At 43.3% G+C, this 12,315-nt stretch overlaps 1 protein-coding gene across 10 annotated transcripts in view; it reads right to left on the bottom strand.

The window, feature by feature from the left end:
- Positions 1 to 12,315, bottom strand: part of Cc2d2a (coiled-coil and C2 domain containing 2A) — a 99,871-nt gene that overhangs the window by 34,363 nt on the left and 53,193 nt on the right. For all 10 annotated transcript variants that reach the window (XM_078021064.1, XM_078021062.1, XM_040292649.2 and 7 more), the window contains 4 exons: positions 5,258 to 5,414; positions 3,421 to 3,568; positions 1,448 to 1,586; positions 772 to 975 (listed from right to left, as the gene is read on the bottom strand). In XM_078021064.1, the coding sequence (XP_077877190.1) occupies positions 772 to 975; positions 1,448 to 1,586; positions 3,421 to 3,568; positions 5,258 to 5,414 (648 nt within the window). The remainder of the gene's footprint in view (positions 1 to 771; positions 976 to 1,447; positions 1,587 to 3,420; positions 3,569 to 5,257; positions 5,415 to 12,315) is intronic.

Here is a 12,315-nt window from a genome sequence, read left to right as displayed (position 1 = left end):
AAAATTGGGTTTCTATCCCTTAGGATCACAAATCCAAACTAAGCAACCAAATAACTAAGAACCAAGTAACCAGATGCATCCTCTAGGAATAATTTCTGCAGAAAAAAATCACAATGGTATTAATTTTTAGTTTTTTTTCCCACCCATTTCATCAAATACAAACTCATCTTTTTACCACTAGCCTGCTCCTTCTATACAGCCTGTGTCCTAAAATTTCTCTAAAGCTCCTCCATGCCAGCCTCTGCCTTTGCCATCTGCATCCGCTAAGCCTCTGTTCCTACTCTTGCCCTTGACCAGGGTTCAGATTTGGTCCATCTCCTCTGTTCCTTCCTGCCCCACCCAACCCAGTCTGCCCAAATCCTACTCATTCAGGCTTCCCTGGGGCATTTTACCACTGTGCCTGGGACAGAGTGCTTGGCAGATACCTCCTGCATTAAAACAGAACTGAATTCCTGGCCAGGGCAGGGATAACCACCTTAATCCCTAGTTCATCTTTCAGCTTTACAGTTCTAAACCTAGACAGTTCAACCCCATGACTCAGATTCATGGTTACTGGTTATTTTACATATCAGTACAATGAGGCAAATAAGTTATTTAAATATCAAATTCAAGAAAATTAATGCACAGGTTACATATAAAAGTATTATATAAGAAAAAATTATATTGCTCTTGAGAATTTAATAAGGAGAAGAAAGTTCATTTATAACATTACACTAAGAGGCATACCAGATATTTTATTATTTTACCAACCCTTCTTAGGAAACTTTTTACCTGGAATATTTTTTCCATAATTTCTCGGTCATATACTGGAATTTGCTTATAATTTCGGAATTCTGGCACCTCTTGGCTTCTAAGACAAAGAAGCCTAAAACGTTTGGATCGATTCAATTCCTCATCTGAGACAAAGTTAAATTCCTGTTGTAGCTGTTCCAGTCGAAAGAAATCAGGGACATAGGATTCACCACTGGTAGCCACCTATGGAAACCAGAAAATGCACAACTAGGCCATGTGACAGGTGGATTTCGCCTGAAGAAACCTAGCACTGAATTTTGGGAGACATTTAACAGTTTCAGATGGGCAGATTCGAAAGACAAAATCCATTAAAACAGAGAAAATAAAATCTTTCTTTAGGGTCTGGGCAGAGCTACAGGAAGGAGTAACAAGAAGCAGCTGGTATCATTGCAGGTGGCTGTGTGGCGGGCCAAGTATTTCTGAGCAGCCACGCTTTTCCGAACTACTGCATTATGGGGGTGGCCATGGTGTCTCACAGCTAGGGAAGCAGTAGGGCAGGAATTTAAACCTCACCCTCAGCCAGCTCTCGGGCCCTTAGACAGTGCTGAGTGGGGGAGCATGGTGTAGAAGAATATGGGCACAAAGGGCTCTGCGATTTCATCTTTTATTGCCACTCTGGGCTTAGAAATGGCCTGTGTGCCTCTGGCCACGTTACCGAGATCAGCTGCATTAAAGGGGCATTGTTGGGGTCATTCGGGTCAAGCTTGGACTCTGCTGCCCACTTGGCCAACTTCTTCATGTCTGTCAGTCCTGATGTGCCAATAGATGAGATGGCATCTGCTCTCTTCAAAGCACTGGAAAAATAAATAAACAAATAAACAAGGAAAACCAGTTGATTCTGTGGGTTTGACTTTATCACCGAGCAGGTTGCATCAGGACCACTGGATCCCAGAGAACTGCTTATCCACCATGAGAGAAAAATCTTCACATAAGGCTGTGTGCCAGGCGTCTTGATGATTGCTACTAAATGTCATAGGGCAATAAGGAAATATGAACGGAGGAAATGCCAATGTGACTCAGTCCCACAACTCTGCCCTGTGCATAGTTGGGTCCTGGCCAGGGAAGAGGAGCCTCTGCATGTGTCCAGAAGCCCTGAATGCCTCACATCCCAGGCCATGAGGGCCCTCAGATGCAAACAAAAGAAAAAGGCACCAGCTTTGGACTCAGGGATTCAAAGGAAGCACAGTGGCCTTGGGGCTTTGTCAACAGTTCTGTGCTTCCCATTACTTAGTTACTCCTGTCCTGTTTTACCCCCAAGAGGTTTCCCTAGCATTAAGCTCAAGTGAAATGAACGCAAAATGCCTGTGCTCTGGGGCACTGGCCTGCTGGGCAGGAAGCAGCACCTGACTTGGAGCAAGCCCATCTCCCTGTGGTTTTCATTGTATGGAGACAGTGCAATGCGGAGTGTGGAATGGGGACATGGAGGGTGCCAAGGGGACCAAACAAGCCCTGTTCTGGTTTTCCACACATTGAAAACAGCTAGTCTCAGACTTGGAAAGTGTGTTCTTGATAAGAAATCCTTTCATTTTAGAGATGAGGCAACTGAGGGGCTGATCAAGATACATGTATTGGGAAGGACAGAGGGAGCCTCTGATGGAGAAGATGGGGCTCCTGTGACCTAGGCACCTGGACCAGCATCACCACTCAAGGGCTGCTGTTATGGTTTAGATGTGGTGTCCCACAAAAACTCACATGTGAGACAATGCAAGAAGGTTTGGAGGAGAAATGATTGGGTTATAGTCTTAACCCATTAGTCACCTGATAGGGATTAATTGAGTGGCAACTGGAGGCAGGTAGGGTGTGGCTGGAGGAGGTAGTTCACTGGAGGCAAGACTGTGGGGTGTATTTTTGTGTCTGGAGAGTGGAGTCTCTCTCTGCTTCTGATCACCATGTGAGCTACTTCCCTCTGCCATTCTCTTCTGTCACGATGTGATGTTCTCCCTCACCTTGAACCCCGAAGAACAGAGCCTGCTGTCGATGGACTGAGACCTCTGAAACTCTGAGCCCTCCAATAAACCTTTCCTCCTCTACAGATGTGCTGGTTGGGTCTTTTTCTTTCTTTTTTTCCTTTGTGGTGCTGGGGCTCGAACCCAGGGCCTTGTGCATGTGAAGCAAGCACTCTACCAACTGAGCTATATCCCCAGCCCCTGGTTGGTTCTTTTAGTCACAGTGGCAAAACAGCTGACTAAAACAGCTGCCTGGGAGTGGACTGGCCAGCCCAGAAGCCCTTTCTCCTCTTGTGAATGAGGATGTAGCAATACAGAAAGGGGCTGGAGAATAGGGACTTTTGTACAACCAGTAGATTTGTTAGCAACAAACCTTTACTAAGGGCTAAATATACACAACCATATGCTGGGCGCCTCTCCCAACTGTAACATAGGGAAAACAGTCTCTCAGAGTTACTGTGAGGATGAAATGAAATGCTTTCATCTGACACTGATAAATCCCTAATATTGGTTAGGCTCTTGCTATTTTAATTTTTATGTTAAGAACAAGTTTCGAAATACTCTGTAAACACTGGCACCTGACAATAAAAGGAAAGTATAAGACATTGTAAGCTGTCCCTCCCTGCAAATCTGTAACGCTAACACTGACACTGGCCATCATTTTGTTCAACCCACATGTTACCTCCGAAATCCGATGTTCTGCTGTGACAATGGAGGAATTAGCGGGATGCCATTTTCTCCAACGGCCCATGCCACGCTGTGCGACACCTTCCCGGAGGTCATTAGAGTCAGTTGATTGCTGCCATCGGCTTCAAAGGAGAAGGGCACTCCTGGGGACACATCAGATTAAACAAGATTAATTTATATTTAGAAGGAGAAATGAACCCAGTCCTAGCAAGAATGCAGATGGTTGGCCAATGGAACTTGGAGTAGGGAAGGTGGTGGGCGGGAACACATGATCCCCACCAGGGCCATGGGACTGCTTTGGGTGACACAGAACCAGCCTCTAGGCTCTGTCTCTGACAGCAGAGTGTGGATGTTACCGTGGTGAAAGTGATTTTTGAATAAATGACTGAAGAAAGTGGAAGTGAGACATGTAGATACTTTTGGAAGGAATATTCCTAGCAGAAGGAGCAAGTGCAGGTACCCTGAAGTGAGACCCCAAGTTCTAGGAATGAGCACTGCAAAGCTGAGACAGGGCCTGGCAAGCAGCAAGCACACAGTAGATGTTGGTCACTGCTCAGCTGTTGTGGCCACAGCAAGGCCCCACTCATCTGACCTCTACCAACTGGAAATTAAGGGCAGCATGTTTAGTCAACTAATCCAAGAAAAGATGTTCAGGCACTAAATACAGTTACTTCAGAGTCTGGACTTCCAATAACTATTATTCATGCAAAACAATAGCACTTTTATGTCACAATAGCATCTTGATGTTTTCCAAATCTGTCCTTCATATTGGAAGGATTTTCATCTTTATTTTCAAAGCATACTGATGAAACATTAAAGGAGGTGTTTTTTATTTAATGTATGAAGAAGATAATACCCAGAGAGGTTCTATGACTGCTGGGGTAACGTGGTTTGTCCATGTCAGAGCTACAACTAAGCCCAGGTCTTCAGATTTTATACTGGTGATTAGATTTGGGTCTTAAAGAATTCTTGCAGCTAAAGCTCCAGATATGAGCTAAAAATAAAAATTACCAGGAACATGAGGAAACAAGCCACCATGAATAAGAGGCAGTAGAATCAGAACAATATATGGATAGGTTTTGCAATTATCAGATACAGAATCTTTTAAAATTTTTAATATGTTTCAATAAAATGAATGAATGAATAAAAGAGAAATGATTGGGAGTCTAAGAAAAGAACAAAAAGCAATCAGAACTGGTTAGGCTTATTGGAAAAGAACTAGATAGAGTTTCTAAAATTGGAGAAATGGAAGGAAAAGTGGAAGGAGAAAACAATGATGAACTCCAGTGATTAGACACAGCTAAAGAGTGAATTCATGACTTGGAAGAAATTACATATAATGTAGCAGTGAAAGAAAACATTAAATTATAAAGAAAAATTAAGAAACATGGAGGACAGTGAGAATATCTATCATATATCTTATTAAAATTGAAGACAGAATGGTAAGGAATAATCTATTTTATTTACTAAAGTTATCACCATGTTTATATCCTTACAAATATCACTGTGATGTATATTTTTAAGTACAAAGATTTGTCTTTATTTCAAATTATTTTCTTAAAAAAGATTCTGATAAATGGAATTAAGGCATGGAAGGGAATTTTAAAGGTTCTTAATTCATACTGCTAAACACTTTATAGTTATATAGTTACATGCATTTTCATGGTCAATAGTAGCTTACAAAAGTGACTTGGCAAAATATTATATAACATCATTATATGAATTCTGGTAGCAATTAAATATTATCTGGTTGTCAGAGCGATGTGAAAAGGATATACTCAAATCTGATAATGAAACCATAAGCCATTTTGATGACAATTCAATTTCCATACCGCTTCCAACTCCCTCGTGGTCCAGCGTCACATGCTGGTTACTGCTAAATTCCACTTCTTCTATGGGAGCCCTTCCAGTGACAACAGTAGTCTCAGGGATAGGCAGAAACACTTCCGCTAGCAAGGTGGTGCTGCTGTGTCCAATGGTTTCATAGACCTGAAACCCAGAGAAGAGAAATAGTCAATAAAAACAGCTATTACTAGAATGTGCTCACTCTCAGATACTCAGTTCACATTGTTGTGTTTGTGCTGGTCACTGTCCCAGCCCAGAAGGCACATCTCAGAGTAGAAAGCTGAGTTGTGTTACTATGGTCTCATGGAAACTGGCCGACACCCGCTTGAGTTCAAGTTGCTGATGCCCTGATTTCCTACCCGGCTAATCTGCTGGGGAAAGGAGGTTAATCAGAGCAACAGGCTACGGTGGTTGTTTCTATTCTAATTAACACACAGCTTACTTGGAGAATGGGCTTCTTCTTTTTCCTAATTCAGGTGACCTTTAGAGACCGATGACATCAGGTGGCATGGGTGTGACAGAAGGGACATACCGCTAGATGTTTTATATTATCTGCACCAACCTCCAAGTCAGTAGGAGAAGTTTTGTACCCAGAAGCCTGGAGAGTGTTACATTTAAACCTGATATTTGGTAAATCTCTCAAATTCTACCCTTTCAGAGGTCATCCTGGTGGCTAGCTCTGTAGCCTAACTCAGTCTTTCTTCCAAGACAAGGCCAACCCAGGTCATCTGCAGCTCTGATGCTCATTATTATGATGTGTCTCTTATAGTGCCATCGCCACGAGGGGAAGGGCTCATTGCCAAGGCAATCACAGATGAAGAACATACAATTCAGCCTCAGTTGGACCCACTGCCTCATCTGCTCCAGTTTCCCCTGTATTCTTGGCTCATCTTGCTTTTGTGGCAAGATGACAAAGTATTCCACAGTTCTGCTGGCTTCTGTCCTGTGTTTTACTCTTTCCCTCCACGAGGTCCCCTGACCGGTCCCTATTTTTCTGAAAATGCTAATTTTACTAATTTTATTTCTACTAGTTAATCTTTATATTTTTTCTTACATAATAAAGTCCCCTAAACTAATCAATATTTTCTACTCACCATTTGAATATACAGGGATGTCACTATGGATCCTCCCTGCCCACCCTCCCTCACAGGGCACGTGATCTGAAGTCTTTTCTCAGAATGAGGTGACTTTGTGCCTGACTACCATCCTGGCCTCATCTCCTAGGATCCGCTGCTCACATTTGTAAGGTGACTGACGGAGCTTGGTGGCACTAGTGGAGGAAAGTGTAAAATCTGCATAGGAACCGAACTCAAGATGTCAGATTTCATGTCACTGTGAGTTATTCCAACAGGCTGGCTCCATCAGGAGACCTGTGATGTTCATGGCTTTCCTGTGGTTGGATGGCAACGTCTACCTAACCCAGGGGCTCCACTGAGAGCCTATAAATGGCACATGAAAGCCAGGTTCTCTGGATTCAGGTTTTATCAGTAAAAAACATAATATTTATAGCTGTATGAAAATTTTTATGGGAAATATCAAGCATACATAGTACAAGAATAATGATACACCAGGACCCTATTCCTTGCTTTGACTATCACTAATTTGTCTATCTTATTTGACTTATACCCTTAATCACTTCCTTTCTTTCAATATCTTGAACCTAAACATCATTTGATCTATCAATATTTCAGTAAGCATCTTTAAAAGATAAGGATATTGCTGGGAACTGTGGCATATGCCTATAATCCCAGCTACTTGAGAGACTGAGACAGAAGAATGACCAGTTTGAGGCCAACCTGAGCAACTTAGCAAGACCCCATCTCAAAATAAAATTTAACAAGAGCTTGGGAGGCAGCTCAGTCTGTGGTAGAGTGCTTTCTTAGCATGCATGAAGCCCTGGCTTCAATTCCCTATACTGAAAAAAAAAAAGGAAAAAGATATAAAATAAGGCATAATTACAATACTCTTATCACAGTAATTCATTAGTAACATCAATTATTAAGGTTCAAATTTTCTTGAAAAACCTATATATTGTGTTTGAATCAGGACCAAAAGGTATTCCATACATTGCAAATGACTGACATGTCCCTTAAGCCTCTATTAATTTATGAGTGCACTTTTTCTCCCCATTTCCATGGATTCAGAATGCTGAGGGGGAATGGAGTAGGACTTTGCCTGTCCCAAAGCCTCTCAAGAGCCTGCAGTTCTGACTTTCACACATCTTCACAAACATGTGGTCAGCTCTTACTTAAACTGCACAGGAGACTCAGGTTTGACCTATTAACTATGCACTCATTGCACGAAGTTTCAGCATAAGAAAATGGTGTGTTTTCTTTCATTAAAAAAAAATGCTTAGTTTTTTTAACTAGCCAAAATTTTAACTTATTGGGACATCCTTTTATATAAATCCCACTAGGAGCTTTAGGTGAGTTTGGTTTACGATGAAGATTAAATAAGATAACAGACCAGAAAGTTCTAGTTCAATTACTGCTCCTGTAACAGAATCACCAAATATTTGTTTATTATATGACTCTGGGGGGTCTGCACTCGTACCCCTGCCAGACTGGAAGCATTCACTAGATATTTTTTGGTAAATGCTTCTGGGCTTGTTTGGTATTTATTCCTCCTGGGTGTGGCCTGAGCTGGTCATCATGCTTAGTAATGAAACACTGGCCACATTGAGGGCATTTCTGGTGGACGTCACTTCAAGAGTCCTTGTTTCCAGTCTCGAGAGCCATATTCCCATCCAGTGTCAGAGAGGAACTGAGTGGGACTCCTGGAGGTGGATCTATTCTCCAGGGGAATGGAAGGTGTGTCCACTGGGACTTCTATTCACAAGGTCATTATCTACTTTCCAATAAGAAAAGCGGGATTCCATCTGACAAAGCTGAAAGGCATTCAAGGTTTTCGCAAACTTTTTACTCTACTCTTTGAAGGTGGCAGAAGCTCTGGTTAGTGCCTCTAACCACCAGTTAGGTTAATCAAAAACGTCTCTAGACACTGTCAAATGTCCCCCAATGGACAAAATTAACCACTTGAGAAGCACCACTCTGAGCAAATGATGGGTGAGCTTGGAGATGGAACATTAACTCAGTAACAAGATAGGAAATCTAATTTGATTCACATTTAACTGTTCAAAACTTCTGTTAGGAAAGCAAAATTGAGGCCATTTATGAAATTATTATTACTTTTCTTGCTTTGGAATATTGTTTGCTTTAACTGAAGAATCTGTAACAAATTTATCTGCTAGTAAGATTCAGAAGTATACAGCTAAGAGGAACCCTGGAAATCAAGCTAAGATAGATTTAAAAATGCATTCCAGGACTGGAAATGTGCTCGCTGGTAGAGCACTTGCCTAGCACGTATGAGGCCTTGGGTTTGATTCCTAGCACCGCAAAGCAAAAGAAAATAACAAAAATTCCATCCAGAAATAAAGTTGCATTGCATGGTTTTAGTCACATTTCCCTGATGAAAAAGACAGTTTCATCTCTTGCACTTGGTCATGTTGGATCGGGTATGAATTGCTGCTCTGTGATCTGTCCTGGATGTTGTTCACTGAGGTTAGTCATCTCCTGGCTAATGGCCCTGTTTCAGCTCCGTGTCGAACCAACCTTCCCTTCCTTTGTGCCCTCAGACCTTTCCTCCACTGGAGGGTTGAGGACATCTCATGCTCCCCTTCACGGCCCTGTCCTCCATTCTGTGTCAATGCTCCTTCCTCATGGGACCTTCCTAAGTCCCACCCCTCCCAGCACTCTGTGGGTCCTGGGTCCCTGCCTCCGCTCAACTTTCCTTCTTATTTCCAAAGACATCAATCTGTTCTGCGCTGTTTGCTCTCCTCACAGCTGGTGAACAAGCTCAAATCAGCCACACCCTGAAGTCAGCCACGATTCCTCTTCCATTTCCCTCCTCGGCAGAGCCTCTGGGAGAGAGGCCTCCTCTGGGCGTCTTCAGTTTCCCTCCTCCCAGACCACAGAATCCCAGCCACCAACCTCATGTCATTTCCTCACTGCCACCTACATCTGGGATTATGTCTAGTTCCCCCTCCTGTTTCCCACAGCGACCTGCAGGATGCTCTGCTCAGCAAATACCTGCTGGATTGCGTGTCCCAGCCACAGGTGTAGACTGGTCAGTAGTTAGGGGCCAGGCCAGGCCTGTTCTCCTGTCTGGCTGTGTGATCTCAGGTCAGTTACTTAACTTCTCTCTCAGTTAACTTCTCCATTCATAGGAAGGGGGCAGCAATACAGCTACCATGAGATTGCCGTGATGGCTCAATGAGTTCAGGTGAAAGGGTTTAAAATGGTGCCTGGACCGTTGTCATTGTTCTGTGACTGTCACCTTAGGCTAGAGATCACTAAATACTAACAGTTTGATACATGGGGTGCCTGAGATGACCTTCTAAGACTCCTTCGCAGTAATCAATTCTGAGTCCAGAAGAATTGATCGGACTTTGCTCTCCTTTACTGTTATTCCTAATTAGGTGAAATGAGGATAAAGTTTAGAGCCTAATGAGCCTGGATTTAATTCAACTCTGCCACTCGACTCAAGATCTCTGAAACTCAGAATGATAGTACCAGTGATTTTCTCCAGTGCAGCATGAAATGGCCTGTTTAAGTGACCAGGCCCTGCAGTATTGTCATAAATGCCATTTCCTCGACACTTTACCCAGCTGCCCCTGGTCTGTGTACACTCCTGCCTTTCACATTAGATGACCACAGCTGTCTTTATTCTGCCCCAGGAAACCTGTCCTCCTAGGCAGCCACCTGCCCTTCCCACCTGCTTCCACTCTGCAGACTGTGGGACCTCTGTACCTACTTCCCTTAGCTCCTGAGGATGACCTGCAACAGTCTGATTTGCTGTCACCAATTGAAAGCATAAAGTAAGATGAGTATGAAAAACAATCTCTTTTGGACTTTTATTCACAGAGGACAAAAAAAAAATCATAAAAGTGAGCGAGACAAGGTAAACAAGGACTTCCTTGTCCAAATATCACTGTTTTCCTGGCCTTGATGGTGCCCCTCCAAAGACAAGCCAGAGAAATCAGAACAGGCCCTGGGAGGAGTTTATTATCCTCAACTCTCCATCTCAGACTACACGCTGGAAAGTAAAAGCTCAACAGGATTGATTCCTGTGGGAAAACAACAATGCTTAAAAAATGTGCAACCTGCCTAGCAGTATTACACAACAGTTGCTAGTATTTTTTAAGCTGAAACTGAGAACATAAATGATAAACAAAGAAACGGAGGCCATCATCACAAAACTTTTACACTTCTAAGAGAAATTTCCTTTGTAAAAGGTAAAGCATTTGTTTTGGAAGGACCTTAGAAGCTGAGAGTTTCAAGACCTTTCTGGAATGATACTGGCCTGGCTCAAACTCCCCTGTCCTGGAAGTCCAGTCTCAGCCTTCTTTGGGGGCCAGTGTAGACTGCTATTCCTTTTATTCTCTCAAGCCAAACTGTCACCAAGCCCTGGGTCCCACCACTGAAGGCTGCTTTAATCGACCTCTTCCTCCCATCTCTGTGGCTGGGTCTTTGCCACCTGCTCCTGGCTTCTCTGCCAGTCTTTGAATTCATGTGCTTCATGCCTTGGCATTCTTATCTCAAGTCTGGCTAGCAAACACTGGGCTTGTGGTTAGAATGTGCATGAAATCAAACATCATAGTTAACACTGTTCCCCCCAGTGGCCCTCCCCATCTGCACGCCATCCAGTGCTGTTTCTCTGTTCTTCTCTCTTATTTCCCCACTGGACTGATGCTTCTGAAGCCAGGGCCCTGTGTATGCCTTTCTCACATGGCTCTCGGTTCTCCACTAGCAATCCAGTGGTCACTCAGCTGCTGGCCACCTGGCTCGCCTTCCCAGTGCAGACTGTGGGGGTCCCCAACTCCCACCTGAAGACAAAAATCACCTCATTTTATGTCCTGCCTTTGTTCAGAGTTGTAAATCTTAGGAAGTAAAATTTAGTAGAAATTTATGTAGAGATAGTTTTCCTACAGATGGTATGCAGAAAGGGAATTTTTAGGGTTAAGGAAATCTCAGGTTTTCACCAAACCTCCAATGTCAATCCCACTGCTAATACCAATACCTTTACTTTGAAAAATGTACCTGTTTCTTCTCTCATGTCTATAAAATTTAAATTAGTGAGTTCTATTAATATAAGTTCTATTATTTTCAAGTTCCAGAATGCAAAGATTTTTAAAAAATTAGCTGGCATTTAGGATTTTGTGAGTGACTGACCTATGCTAGATTCTAAAATTTCAAGAACATTCTTTCAGCTGTGCAGGTATCAGTGTGGTTACCAATAACTGCGTTGATAATAATAAAATCAAGGAATCTATCTGGCTTGAGTCTTGGTGATCAGTGCTTTTGTAAATGAGGATCCTCTCTGCTGCCCCTACCCCAGGTCCTAGATGCAAAGGTGTAGAACAAAACTGCCAGGCTCTGGGAGAATTCCAGGCCAAGGTGATCGATCAGCCTTGGTTGCCCAGTGCTGGTCCTTAAAGGGCCCCCCTCCCTCTTCTTGGCACCCCTCCTCTGTGCTTCCTTTCCACTGTCACAAGAACCTCTATCTTGGCTGTCTCAAGCTTCTCCCAGTTTGGGGAGGTTGTTAACTACTGAGGTTGGTGCTCAACACACAGGGCAAAGCTCTAGACAGACAGAAGAGCTGTCTGCACAGCTTGGGAAAAGGGTCCTCAGGGCAGTAGCCTTGGTTGAGCACCCCCTTTAGTGATCAATTGTGGGAAGGTCTGGGGGTCTTGGAAGCAGGGTACAGGTGATCAGGGTGGTACTTAGGGGTAATGGGAAGCAGCTATTTTCTACATGGTACAGAGGCATATAAATTATAATCATTATACATCTCTAATGTTACTGGCCAACTTAAGATCAATCACAATCAATAGGCAGTGGTTGCCAGAAGTACTTGTTGAGGGGATTCTGAAGTTAGATCCAGGCTCAGGGTGGAAAAGGCCTTAAGTGATTGTCATTTCTGGCCAGGGTAGGGGGTGGGACTGAGAAATTTCTGCCTGTGTAATGGCTGAGGACTCGTGAAATCT

Source organism: Ictidomys tridecemlineatus, chromosome 9, assembly GCF_052094955.1.
Source record: "Ictidomys tridecemlineatus isolate mIctTri1 chromosome 9, mIctTri1.hap1, whole genome shotgun sequence".
NCBI lineage: Eukaryota > Metazoa > Chordata > Mammalia > Rodentia > Sciuridae > Ictidomys > Ictidomys tridecemlineatus.
The sequence above is the reverse complement of the archived record's forward strand: the minus strand, read 5'-3'. Positions and strand labels throughout refer to the sequence as shown.